Source organism: Pleurodeles waltl, chromosome 5, assembly GCF_031143425.1.
Source record: "Pleurodeles waltl isolate 20211129_DDA chromosome 5, aPleWal1.hap1.20221129, whole genome shotgun sequence".
NCBI lineage: Eukaryota > Metazoa > Chordata > Amphibia > Caudata > Salamandridae > Pleurodeles > Pleurodeles waltl.
Window position 1 is genome coordinate 853,928,552 of NC_090444.1, and position 14,308 is coordinate 853,942,859.

At 45.5% G+C, this 14,308-nt stretch overlaps 1 protein-coding gene across 2 annotated transcripts in view; it reads left to right on the forward strand.

The window, feature by feature from the left end:
- ABCB10 (ATP binding cassette subfamily B member 10) overlaps positions 1-14,308 on the forward strand; it is a 1,288,341-nt gene that overhangs the window by 535,721 nt on the left and 738,312 nt on the right. For both annotated transcript variants that reach the window (XM_069234944.1, XM_069234945.1), the window contains exon 5: positions 1,716-1,862. In XM_069234944.1, coding sequence (XP_069091045.1) covers positions 1,716-1,862 — 147 coding nt within the window. The remainder of the gene's footprint in view (positions 1-1,715; positions 1,863-14,308) is intronic.

Consider the following 14,308-nt stretch of genomic DNA (forward strand, 5'->3'; position numbering starts at 1 on the left):
TGGGGGGTTCAGAGCTCTGTGTGCTCTGCAGTATCTTGTCCAGATCCCCGATATTGAAGAAGCGGGCTATTCTGGCTCTTGGAGGAGCTCCGGGTCTCGAGAGTGGCATCAGTGCTCTATGGGCATGCTCAGTGGCGATGAGTCGTTGTGATCCAGTCCTCCAAAAACAGCTCCACAATAGACCCCTCCGCCCTCTCAGGGCACCCGACAAATCAGAGATTGTTCCTCATGGACCTTCTCTTAGCGTCCTCTAAGCATTCATCCAGGCAGGTCGTAAGTTTCTATGAGTGACATGACAGTGGTGTGCAGATCCGGACCTTCTGGTGTAGTTCCTCCATGTTATGTTCATTCTGAGTTACTTTGCCTGAAACTTTAGACGTCTGCTCTTAAAAGGTAGACGTCCACTGCCACTATTTCGATCTTCTTGACTACCTCGGTATTAGAGTCCCAAATTGACTTCATCAAGTCCAACAGCGATGGGTCAGGTCTCGCCGGTGCCGCAGAGGGAGCAGCCACCTCACGGCTCCCTGATTCCCCCATATTCTGGGGATGGAAGTGATTTGGTGTAGTTGCTTATTTTGTTCACCTGGGTTGGTTTGAATGTTTATCTTTTCCCATGACTAACGTCATGTTCGAGGGCGGGCCTTATCTGAACCTGGTGTCCTCTCCGGAGGGTCTCCCAGGGCCCCCCAAGGAAGGCACATTGAATATCACCCCCTGGGCCCCAAGGTTAAGTCCTCAAGCAGTTCCAATGTGGGACACCCCTCCAGGGAGGCGCGCTCTGTGGTTTCAGGACAGAGAAGGCACGGGCTGAAGGACAGAGTACAAGGCCCTTAAACACAACCTCCCCAAAGTTAAAACCTCCCCTTAGGCCCAGTCCAGTATATCTTCCAGTGTCCACAGCAGGTCGTGCATCGAGGGTTCAAGGGGCCCATAGTGGCTTACTAAAGAGCGCCCTTCCTGCAACATCCAGGCGTGTTTTAAAGATCGTGGCTCCCTGCCCTTCATGTTCCCATCCCCGTGCCCTGCCCCCAGCATGGTTCTCCCCTGTCATTACCCTGGTCCCAGAGGGCGCACTCACTTTGCGAACTCAGGCTAAGGGCAGGGCAGCCAGTTGCCTCCCAGGAGGTCTCCACTAATGATGCTGAACCCATTCACTGCTCCCCTTGACTGGGTTCTCGACCGTACCATTACTCACGGCTCTTCTCCGAGTTCGGTGTAGTCCACAACCGGGTCATTGGTCCTCCACAGCTCCAAACATTCCCCAACCTCACCCTGCTGGGCTTCCCCGGGCAAAGCCGGCGCGCTGGGGCCCAGCGGACTACCCCAGGAACCTTCTTGATGTGCATCCGTCAGAGCGGCCACGCTGCCACCGGCCACCAGCATGACCGCTCGGGTCCCGCCTGCCGTCAGTGATGCACTGCCCACCAGGTGGATACTCTGGCCTCCTGCAGTCGCTCTAAGGTCCAAGGGGGACACAAGAGCAGAGACAACCTGACTTTGTGCAGGATCGTTATCATGTTTGCAGGCGCTTGCGAGGGAGTGTCTAGTTGGCCATCTTACTTGGCTCCTCCCTCAGCATAGCAGTAGATGCAATGTTTTGCACCTAAAGTAGAATATAGATGCTCTTGTGGCCTTGTAGCTGTACTACATTGTCAGAGAATATATATTAGATGTCAAGTTATTAAAATATATATTTTTTTCTTGAATTCTAGTTGGCAGAGGAACGCATTGGAAACATTCGAACAGTTCGAACCTTTGGGAAAGAAATGATGGAAATGGAGAAATATTCAAGTAAAGTTGAACATGTATTCCAGTTGATGAAGAAAGAGGCAGTTGCACGGTCTGGCTTCTTTGGAGCAGTAAGTATTTATAATTTTTTTCCTACTGCTAACTTGTTACTTTGACTGGTGCCCTTTGCATAGAAGTGCTAAAAGAATAATGGTACATAGAAGTAGATGATGTGCATGTGGGGTTGCATAAGATGTATTTCTAGGGCTCTGCAGTGATTAGACAGCTTCTCCATGGCTATGGATTTTTGACATTACCCATGATTTCGTATTAATTTTCAGATTACCACAGAGTAACATTATTTAGATTTGAATGCCTGAGTCAGATCAGTGGCTAGCATGACAGACCAAGAACTCCTTCTCTTGCCTTTTTCACCTCTTACTTTTCCAGGTTTTTACGGGACCTTAAGTGATATACCCTCTTTTTGACATGGTTACCCCCACTTTTTGCCTGGTATCAGTATGTTTTGACTGTGTGCACTGGGATCCTGCTGACCAGGACCGCAGTGACTGTGCTCTCTCCCTTTCAATTTGGTTGCTTGGACCACACACACCCCACATTTGTCATACTGGTGCCCCCTTATAAGTTCCTAGTATATGGTATCCAGGTACCCAGGGCATTGGGGCACCAGGGGTTCCCCATGGGCTGCAGCATGTATTATGCCACCCATGGGAGCCTCTGTGAAAAGGTGCATGCACCCTTTCACTAAAGAGCACTGCACCAGGTCACTGTAAGTCACCCCTATGGTAGGCCCTCCTATCCCAGAGTGCAGGGTGCAGGTACCTGTGTGTGAGGGCACCCCTTCATGAGCAGAGGTGCCCATCACAAAGTCCAGTTCCATTTTCCTGGACTTTGTGAGTGCGGGGAAGCTATTTTACCTGTGTACTGGACATAGGTCACTACCTATGTCCAGCTACATAATGGTAACTCAGCACCTAGGTATATTGGGTATCAAACATGTTGTAATCATACCCCAATACTGTTGCCAGTATTGGTTGTATGATTCCATGCACTATGGGAGCTCCTTGGAGGTAGGCCACGCTGCTGCCACCCCTCAGACGGGGTTCTGCCCTCCTGCTGCTTGACTAGCTCAAGCACAGGAAGGCAGAACAAAGGATTTCCTTTGGGTGAGGTGGGTAACACCCTCTCCTATTGGAAATAAGTGTTACATGGCTTGGGAGGGGTAGCTTTCCCAAGCCACTGGTATGCTTTGAAGGACACATTTGGTGACCTCCTTGCATAAACCAGTCAGCACCGGTTCAGGGCCTTCCAGTCCCTGCTCTGTGCGAAACTCGACAATGGAAAGGGAGTAACCACTCCTCTGTCCATCACCACCCCATGGGTGGTGCCCAGAGCTCCTCCAGGTGGCCACTTGATTCTGCCATCTTGAATCCAAAGTGGACAGAGGCCAATGGGAGCATCTGAGTGGTCAGGTCGGGCAGGTGACGTACTGATAGGTGGTCACACTGATAGGCGACCAGTCCCCCTTTTAGGGCTATTTAGGATCTCTCTCTTGGGTGGGTCCTCAGATTGGATGTGCAAGATTCCAGCAAGACTCCTCTGCAATGTTTACTTCGTCTTCTGGCCACTGGAACCACAACTGGACTTCATAGGCACCTACAATCTGCAGCTACAGCGATGACTCTGCTCTGCAACATTGTTTTTCCGGCTTCTTCCTGCAACTGTACATTTCCCCGGCTGTGCATCCTCTGAGGGTGGCAACTCTTCAGTCTACACCAAGACTCAAGAAGGAATCTGCCTTGGAGTCACCCCCCTGCTTCTGCAGGCACAAACTGCAACAGCGACCTGCTGTGTGGATCTCCTTTCCTCCAGAGCTGTGTGAATCCTGCAACACAGGTAGTGGTCTGGAGTGGTCCCCTTGGTCCTCTCTGCCAGCAGACTTTGGAGAGGGTAAGTTCTTGCCCCTCCATGCAGGATAGTACCCCTGTGCACCTTGTCTCTTGTAGCTACCAAGGCTTGTTGGCATCTTCTCCAAGGGATCTTCAAGCTCTGTGTATCCCCAGCCCCCAGCATTCTTCCCTACGATGCACAGGCCTCTGCGTGCTCCTCCTGCAATGTGAGACTCCTTTCTAGGTGTGGTGTATGGGCCTCTCTGCGACTCCTGTACTTGCTGCCTGGGGGTCGCCTGTGGGAACTGCCTCCTCTTCTTGTGACGCTCCTCGCTGCTGAGGGTCAACCAGGACTCTTCTCTGTGGGTTGAGTTCTCCTGGACCTTGATGGTCCCCGGCAGCTCAATTTTTCTTCTTCCACTACCTTTGCCTTTGCCAAAGCTTGTTGGTGTTTTTTTCACACCACTGACCGACTGCAATCCTTCTTCGGGCGTGGGACGTCGACTGCATCATTCCAGGAACCCTTCAGCTGCTACAGTGCTGCACTGCTGACTGTCTTCGTTCACCGTCAACCAAGGCCTGCATCCACAGGTGGGTGGGTAGTGGCTCCTGCCACCACCAAACACTCCAACATGATAGGGACTTGGTCCCCTTCTTTTCCAGGTCTTCCTCTTCAAGGTCCACCTTTTGGTTTCTTGCAGACTTGTCTGGGTCTTGCAATATCCTTCTCTGAAGTCCTTTTGATGGGTTTGGGGAGAACCAGGTACTTACCTCTCTTCTCCTGGTCGCTGGTGGGCACTCTGGTACTTACCTTGTGGGTTTCCTAGTTCCTCCATCTCCACTCTACCGATTCCACTTCCTTGGGTAGAGGCACGACTTTCTCATTCCACTTGTAGTATATGGTTTGGTCCCTCCCTGGCCCTCAGTACTTAATATTGTTTTCACTGTTTTCTACTGCACTCTATGCTAATTCCTGGCTGCTTCTGTGCATATAATAATGTGGTTTTCTTACCTCCAGTTGAGGTATTGCCTGTATAGTATTTTTGTATTTGTGTCACTAAAATAAAGTACCTTTATTTTTGTAACACTGTGCGGTTCTTTCATGTGTGTAAGTGCTGTGTGACTACAGTGGTATTGCATAAGCTTTGCATGTGTCCTAGGTAAGTCTTGGCTGCTCATCCACAGCTACCTCAAGAGCGCTTGGCTTCCTAGACACTGACTACACCTATACAGTAGGGGATACCTGGACCTGGTATAAGGTGGTAATACCTTAGGTACTCACCACACACCAGGCCAGCTTCCTACGGTGCCCACGAATCGGGAGCCATAGCCACGCAATAATTTAGCCTTAGGTCTGATTGCTACCACAATTAATGACTGAAGAGCACATTTACCTGCATAATCTTTATTTTTGACAGCATTTCTTCTGGAAAAGAGTACCTAACAAACATCAGTTCCTATCAGCCTTCATTTTTTGTGATAGTTCTGGTTGAAATACTTTCTTCTAATATTTAAGCAAGTACCTAATTTCTAAGGGCTATAAATGCAATTCAGTAGTGAAAGATATATGCCTTCATTTTAACTTTGGCAGTAAAAACCGCCTACCGCCGCAGCGACGGCCACCAAATGATCGTTGCCGCCACTACCAGCCGTCCGCCATATTATGACCACAGGCGGATTTCCGCTACAAGAATGGCAGAAATCCAGTTGTGGCCATGCCGGTGGATGGCAGAAGGAACGCTGCTACTACCAGCAGCGACATGCCAGTAGACCGCCACCAGCCATATTATAAGAAATAATACGGCCTGGCGGTGTTCTGCTGGCGGTAGCAGCGCCCCCTCATGTCTCCTGCCGGAGGACCCCCTGGATCCAGGTAAGTCGGGTCTCTGACAGGGGTGGGGGATGTTGTGTGTGGGGGGGTGTTGTGAATGTATGTGTGCGCATGAATGCGGGTGTGTATTGACTGTTGAATGCGTGTGTGCATATACGGACGTGTGAATGCGTGTCTGCGTGTATGTTTGGAAGTGTGTGTGGATGTGTGTGTGCAGATGTATGCATGCGTGTATGTATGTGTCAATGAGCGTGTATGTGTGTGTAGGGGGTGTGGATGTAGGGGGTAGAGGGTAACTGGAGAGGTAGTGGGGGGCGGGGAGGGAGGAGGGGGTAACTCGAGAGGTAGGGAGGAAGACCCCTATCAGTGACAGGGAAGGAATGCCCTGTCACTGATATGGCCTACCGCCATGGTTTTCGTGGCGTTAAGAACACCACGAAAACCATGGCGGTAGGCAAAGTCATAATCCTGCAGGTGGAACAATGGCGGCCGCCGGGCTGGAGATGGATATCTGATGGCGGTCGGATGCCAACCTGCCAATGTCATAATGTGGTGGCAAGTAACTCCAGCCTGTTGGCGGTACTTACCACCACATTATTGCCAACAGCAGGGGTCGTAATGACCCCCATAGTGTATTCATTTATGAAGCACACGTCTGAAAAATGTAGACATTTAGGAAACAGGCCTAATGTAATATTGCTAATTAACCTTGGCATAGCACATAATTGCCCAACTGAATGCATGCAACATACCAGAGATCTGCCAGTTTCTTTAGTATTAGGTAGTAGAAAGAATTGGAGAATGAAGAGGATTAGCACCCATATTAATGTATTTTGTGCTTCACCGTCCTAAAGGGCATGGGAGTCACAGATCAGTAGGCAGAGTAAATTGCATCAAGGAAGTGGAAACCCCTTTACCCACGAGAGCCATCTAGCCAGAAATACCTGACACCGACATGTTTCATAACTATAGGCTTTGGGTGCATTCGAGTAAACATCTCTTGCATTGACAAATCAATCATTTCTGACTTATAATGCCCGAGGAGCCAGCGTAATATTGAAAGATAATACCCCCACACACACAGCATACATTCATTAAAAAGGCTAAAGTGACGTTATAGTTAGGTAATGAAATACAAGCCAAACATTCACTAAAAAGGCTAAAGTGACGTTATAGTTAGGTAATGAAATACAAGCCAAACAAACCACTGAAATTCACCAGTTTTAGTTTATTGAGGAAAAAAGAACTGGCACCCATGCCATGCACTGCTTATGACCTCACAGTGACGTTTTAAGTGCAAGCAGTACTTCATTTAATCAAAGTAGTGACTGAGGGCAACAATTATGAATTGCTAATGTAAGTCCCAAATGGGGCGTGGTTAAATCAAAGGCCTGTTGCCAAAAATATGTGAGAAAAATGAAAGTTTGTCTTCAGCATTTATTATTCATCTGTGAAATTGTGTGCATATACTGACATTAAACAATTGACATTTTGTGCTGTAGACTACTATATAACCTTGATGTTTATAATGTGCGGATAGCTATTTCTTTAAATTATTGAACATTTTGTGACATTATGCATTGCTAAAGAATGTATAATGTGACTCTCTTGCAGTTTAAGTTGCAGTATAATTGTAAATGTTGTAACGTTATATGCCTTTTTGCCCATTTCTGCTCATTTAACAAGAATGTGTAAGGTACTTTTACAAAGTATGCGTGGTTGTCCGTGGGACCTGGTTGTTCATGTGTTATCTTTGATTGGCAAACCTGTAATTTTACAATTCTATGTCAGAAGTAGTATTTAACAGGTATGTCTTGTGAAGGTAAATAATGACCAAACACACTTTTGAATGGTATTCAGGATTTAATAAATTACTGATTAAAGGCGGTGCAGAAATGGGCCATCTCACGATGGGTACTGCTCTGCATCAAAATGTGCTACGCTCTGGAAAAGAAGCAACCCCCAAGGACTAGCATGCTCACTCAGCCACAGCAGCACAAGCTACCACAGCTTTAGCACGCAAAGTTCCTGTCCTGGACATCTGTCAGGCCACAACATGGGCCTCTCTGCACACGTTCACAAAGCATTACTGCCTGGGCAGTCAGGTCCGCAGAGACGACTTCTTTGGTCGTTGGCTCCTGCAAGACTTTTTAGTGTGAAGTTGGTTCGCAGCCCACCGCCGAGGATGATATTGCTTGGGTGTCTATTTTAAGGTAAGGAATCTGCAACTAGAAGTCTCCATCAGATGAACAAGTTACATACTTTTGGTAACGATTTATGAGGTAGAGCCATATTCAAGTTGCAGATTCCTTACCGACTCACCCATCCTCCCTGCTTGCGAACTGATTTCTAGGGACAGGGATTTCCCTTTCAGGGCCCTAGATCTGGCCTACTAATTTCTGAGTTCTTCATGGCTCTGCGCTCTAGCGTGGAAAGTCGTGAAAAGAAACTGACATCAGCACGCCGGGTGGTACTTAAGTATGACTGCAACATCATCACGGCGTCTACGACGGACTCAGTCAACTGATGCTACCTGACAGTGAGCAAGGGTACTGCTTGAAGAAAAATCTCTGGATCCAGTCTGACGTCTGGGGAAAATTCTAAGGTAAGGAATCTGAAACTAGAATGTCTCTACCAGATAAATCATTACTGAAGGTAAATACGTTTTTTTTTTTTTTTTTTACCTTTGGTTTTTTTAGAGACCATATTTGAGTGACACAATAGTGGTCGCCATTGTTAAAGTTAGGTCAGAGATTATATAGCAAGAGCGTTTTTTTCTGCTAATATCTTGGCGCTGTTTGACAGAGCTTCACAACATATTCCCAAACAAAAAGTTTCTGACCATGAACGAAAACAGAGCAACTGTAAGTTACTTGGTAATTAGCAATCATTATTTCTCTTGAAACTCATGATGTTACTGAGAGTATTTGTCAAAGGGGGAAATTAAAATTATTCCTACCACCTCACACTTGTTGTGATAAAAAAATTGCACAAAGGATATTGTTACAATGAAATATCTGCCAGCAGTTTGTGGGCAAGGGTGTATTTTAGTGCACATTTATAAGGCAGAGCTGAATATTAGCGCAATGTTCAATTTGTTCATGCTTCTCAAGTGTCCCCATGTCTTGTGCAACACTTTCAGTCATTTCTGGTGTTTTAGCCAACAATTAATTGCATTTAGGGACATGTAGTTTCACATTTAACATTGTTAGCATTGGCTGCTAAATCTTAGCATGCCTTCTATTGTATTTCTGCCTGTAGAAGCTTGAAAGAACTACCTCTTGAAGCATTTCTCCACTCACCTGAGGCATTTGGGCTTCTTCTGCCTATGAAGCTGCAGAGGAGGTTCCAGGAATTTCCCCTTCACCTCTCTCAGCCATATTGCTTATGAGAAATTGGGTTGTTGCTTGACTGGGGTGTGAGCCCTAGTCAAGCAACAGCCACAATCCCTTGCAGATTGAACATCCAAAAGTCACCAATTTAATCTGTGCTTATCCCTGGGTAGCATGTCACAAACAGCAAAACAGTGAAAACACAACACGATAAAAATCCAAAACCAATTTACATAAATAGTGAACATGTTAATAAATTGACACCAAAATCACGAAAGTCCAATTAGTAGAACCAGAGTTCAGATATTTTAACAAGTTTAAGGTTTAAAATAGCAAGTCCTTAGTTTTGGAAAATTGGCACCTTTAGCACCACAGCCAATGGTCCAAGAATGGAGGAAGACCTCTTGGGGGTTCAAAACTCACTCAGGGTGGGTCCAGGTGTAGGTTTAAGATGGTGGGAACCTGTTATGTCCCTGTGGCTCAGAACAGGAGACCAGCTCAAATGGCCCTTGGAGTCACTTCTGAAGTCTTGGGTGTAGGGGGTGATGCATGGGCTGGCCTCTGAAAGTTCCAAGCAGGCGCCAGACATCAAAGCAATCCTTCCAGGTACAGCAGCAGTCTGGCACAGTGCACATCAGGTCACAGCAGCAGGCAGTCCTCTGAGAGTCCTCCCATAGGTCCATTAGTGAACTGAGATGCAAGTCTGGCAGCCCTATGTTTACACCCTGGGGCCCTGCTCCTAGATGTTGGTTGAAGTTTCCAGAAGGGTTCTCTGAAGTTCCAGGAATTTCCTGCTTCTCCTGCCCTGGCTCCTAGATGGCTGCACTGACAATACAGGGTTGTTAAGCCTATTGCGTAGTAGCAGAGCTCAGCCCATTCAGCTGTAAGTGGGGTGCTTAGCTCTGCCCCCATCAAGTCATTTAATGGCCCACTCAGGCTCAGCTAAGCCCACTATTGTGTGACTGTTTGGGGTGAATTCACAAAGTCTAAACTGTCAGTTACACCCAGTCATGTGACCTAAGGCAGGCTACAGCCACAGAGGGATAAGGGCAGGAAAATGCCAACTTTCTAAAAAATTTCATTTTCAAACTTGTAATGTTAAATCTGATTTGACCATTAAAGAGTATTTATCCTTACAAGTTCATAGATACCAAACATGAAGTATCCACCACCTCTGGTTTAGGGATTACAGCTTGTTAAATATAATACGGAATCCCCAATGTTATTCCATGGGAGGGGTAGGCCTCACAGTAGTAAAAAAGCAAATTTGGGAGTTTTTCAATACTAGGACATTTAAAAGTAAAAATTACATGGCCGACCTTTTAATTACACAGCACCCTGCCCTATGGGCTGCCTAGGGCCTAAATTAGTGGTGACTTTTATGTAATAAAAGGGGAATTTAAGGCTTGCCAAGGGGTTTTAAATGCCACGTCGACATGGCAGTGGGGCACTGCCTTCAGGCTGCAATGGCAGGCCTATGACAAGTTTTAAGATGCTGCATAAGTGGATGGCACAATAAGTCCTGCAGGCCCACTGGTATCATTTAATTTACAGGCCCTGGTTTTTTTTACCACTCTACAAGGGACTTGCATGTACATTAAGTATGCCAATCAGGTATATGACAATCAACCCAGGTGCAAGGGAGTGACCACAAGCACTTTAACACTGGTTAGCTGTGGTAAAGTGCAGAAAGTTTTAAGGTCGACAGAGCAAAAATCCAGCAAAAAGTAGGAGGGGGATGGCAAAATGTTTAGTGGTGATACTGTCGAGAGGGCCCTTTGCAAAGTGCTTCTAGTGTAGCTGTGAGAAACAGTATCACCTATTCAGGTCTCCTGCTATTCACACAATTGTGAATGTGCCAAAACTGAAATTGGTGACTGGAGCAAAAAATGTCACCATCCAATGGAAGGCGTTTATTTTTTTGAACTTGGGTGTCCAAACGGTCTTAAACCAGGCATGCCAGCTGTCCATTACCAAAATGATGAAGATAAACAAAAGTATTAACCCTGTCACGACCACCCATTACCTTATTCTAACACAGATATCTCAAAAACAACAGAACAAATTTGCAAAAAATTATGAGAGGTGCACTTTATGAGTAAAGTTTTATATTCATGACAAGTTTAGCATAATTCAGATTGTCATTGTTTTACTGTAATTCAGAGCAAACTTTACTATGGGAGCTAAAATTTGAAAACATATCTTTTTTTGCTGCCGACCTCTTCCTCCCCCTTTAACTTTTCCTCTGCAAGGAATGCCACAAAACTTGTAAAAATGATTTTTATTTTGCTGATAACTTTGGCACGTTAGCCAAATTGGGTTCCAAATGGCAAGTTTCATGCAGATCTATCAAGCAATGGGAAGTGCTGGTCCCAAGAGCTCTTATGGCCTCAGGAGTGGGCACCAATGCCGCCCCTCCAATTTATCAATAAAGCCCCGGGGAGGTGGTGGTCCCCCATGGCTCTTAAAAGCCTCAGGAGATGGAGCATGCGCCCCCTCCACAAAAATTTTAGACTAGTATGCCCCTGGGACCTGGCCCACCTGAGGCTAAACTTTGAACAAGCACAGGAGACCGCACTTTTTTCCAATTAGTTTTGCAGCAAAACAATGAAAATAAAAAATGCTTTTTTGCCCTAGTGGGGTCCCTGGGGTACCCCAACATCAGGTCTAGGGTATTCCTATTCTGCCCACTTTTTCTTTATTTTTAACTTTATTTTTGGGACTCTGCTGAGTCCCAGTCCCAAAATGGCTGCAAACACTTCCTGGTTGAAGTGTTGGCAGCCAATCATATATCAGCATGGAGTCTGTCTGATCTGCAGGTGCCCAGGTTTGAAGCTCCACTTCAGTAAAGGACAAATCCTCCCAATTTATTGAACTTATTCAAGAGTATTTTCTCTGCAGTTCCATGTTGAAAAATGCCTGCTATCAACACCCGCTGAGCACGGCCAAAGGCTATGCAAGGCCTGGCTGTGTAGGAGGGGTTAGCCACGCACGACAAAGGCTGTGCGTGGCACGTAGTTGGATGCATACGAAGGATTGGTTGCAGGGCCTAGCCAACCCACGTACAGCCTAAGTCCATGCGTGGTGTCCAGCTGTATACCTGCAGGGGGTTGGCTGCAGGACCTGCAGCTAATCCCTGTTGCACACAACCAAAGGCTGTGCATGGCGCAAGGCTGGACGCCTGCATCAGGTTGGCTCTAGGACCTGGCCACAGGCCATACCCTGCTGCCAGCCCCCAACAAGCCAGCCTTGTGTTATGCGGGGTTGGGTGTCCTAGGAGGGTTGGCGGCAGGCCATGCTGCCATAGCCAGCCACACACAGCCTTCAGGTAGATTAACGTAAGGTCATTTAATATTACTTAGCATAAAAAATAAAAAAAACTTAGAAATTCATGTAAAAAATAACTAAAGTTACAGGGACATCATAGTTAGGAACTAGAATAAAAAAAAAAAAAATTGAAAGTCACTAAAAAGGCAAAGATTAGAGGGGCATTATAGTTAAGTTCAGATTTTACACTCACAAAACTATAGAAAATTCATCAGTTATAGTTATACTTATTTCTAGACACTATGGGCCAGATGTATCAAAATGCAATTTTGTATTTCCTAAAAAGCAACTCCATAAAAAAATCGCTGTTTGGGAAATGCAAAATGATATGTATGCAATTATCGATTTCCTACCGACGATTCCTATGGAGTGGGAATCATTATTAGGAATTCGCAATTAGGAAATCCGTCGGCATTTGTTCAATTGGCTGGTTTAGGATTGCCAAAATAGTGATTTCCTATTAGAAAATCACTATTTAGGACATGCTAAACGAAGGATGGCTAGGGCATAAGGCCCCCCGTGATGCACCTCAAAAGTAGTGGTGCACATGTAGAGCACAAACATGCCATGTGGGCATGTGTGTGCTCTATTGCACTTTAAAAACTCATCTTTGGGTGTTTTTTTTAAATTGTATGCGGTTACCATCCCCTTGGGGTCAATGGTAATTGCATTTCCTAAATGCCCAATTCACATTAGGGAAATCCTTTGTACACATGAATAAAAATCGCAAATAGGTGAGCAATGAATCTCAGTAAAACAGACAACATTTCCATAGAAGATTGTGAAGCCCGTCTCACCATATGCCACCCTACTCCAACTTCTTCCTGTAACTTTCTCCTCCTTTACAGACCTCCACCTAACAACTTAACATTCCCAGTTGCTTTTCTAGATACAGTCTCAAACCTTATTACATTATACTCAAACCTATGCATTCTTGGGGACCTAAATATTTGGCTTGACAAACCCAATATGCCCCATTCAAAAGCTGTCACCACTGGCCTAGTCTCATTGAACCTACATCAGATTGTACACAATCCCACACACATCCTAGATGGAATTTGTGCTAAGCCTGAATTAGTTACTGGTCATAGCATCACACCAATCACATGGTCAGACCACCATTTAATAACTTTCCGACATAAAACATCACACATCAACATACACCACAACTACTGACATATGTGCACCGATCGACCATGGAGCAAACTCAATTTTGATGACTTAGAAACACAACTAACATCCCACACAGATCTAGATACAATTAATTCTGTTCTCAAACTTTGAGTGGCTACGTGAAGATTTTGATATCCTAATACCACTGAGAAAAACTAAACAGGACAAAAAAAAACAACACCTTAGAGAAACACAGAAATTAAAAAGATAAAGCAACGAATCAGAAGGTTGCAGCGGACCTGGCTCAAAACAAACATTCAAGACAAACTTCAGCTACACAAACTTAACAGAATATACAAATCAATCAAATAAGCTAAAAAAGGTACTACTCAGACAGAATTCAAAATGCTAAATCTGCAACCAAAGAATTTTATAAAATTCTCAATGAATTTCAAAAACCTAAATGCATTGAAGGAAGTCATCCCACTACTCAAGATTTCACAACAAACTGGCAACTCATTACACAACCAAGGCAGACACATTGGACTCCTAGTTAAAACAGAAGAAAATCATCAACACCAATCCCTTTCCTAAAATACTCACGAAGAATAAACCAACCCAGCCTCTACTGTCCTTCAAACAAATATCACAAGGTGAATTTATGGATTTGGTCAAAGCCAAGCAGGCCTTCCGGCTGCCCTTCTGATCCTTGTCCACCACCTATCTTCAAGAACATTCTTTTATCTACTTCTGCTGCCACACCTGTAAGAAGAATCATCAACAACTCTAACTACAGGAACTTTTCCTGAAGCCCTGAAAAAGGCATCCATCCATCCGTTACTTAAGAAAACAAACCTAGACCCACAGGACTCCAACAACTACAGACCAATCACAAATGGACCTTTCCTGGGCAAACTGATAGAAAGAGCAGCATTCGCCCAGATGTCACAATTCATTGAAGACAATTCCATACTTTCAGACTACCAAACTGGATTCCGCCCAGGAAGAGGCACTGAATCGGCACTCATAGCAGTCAGGGATCATCTTAAAACACAGTTGACCGC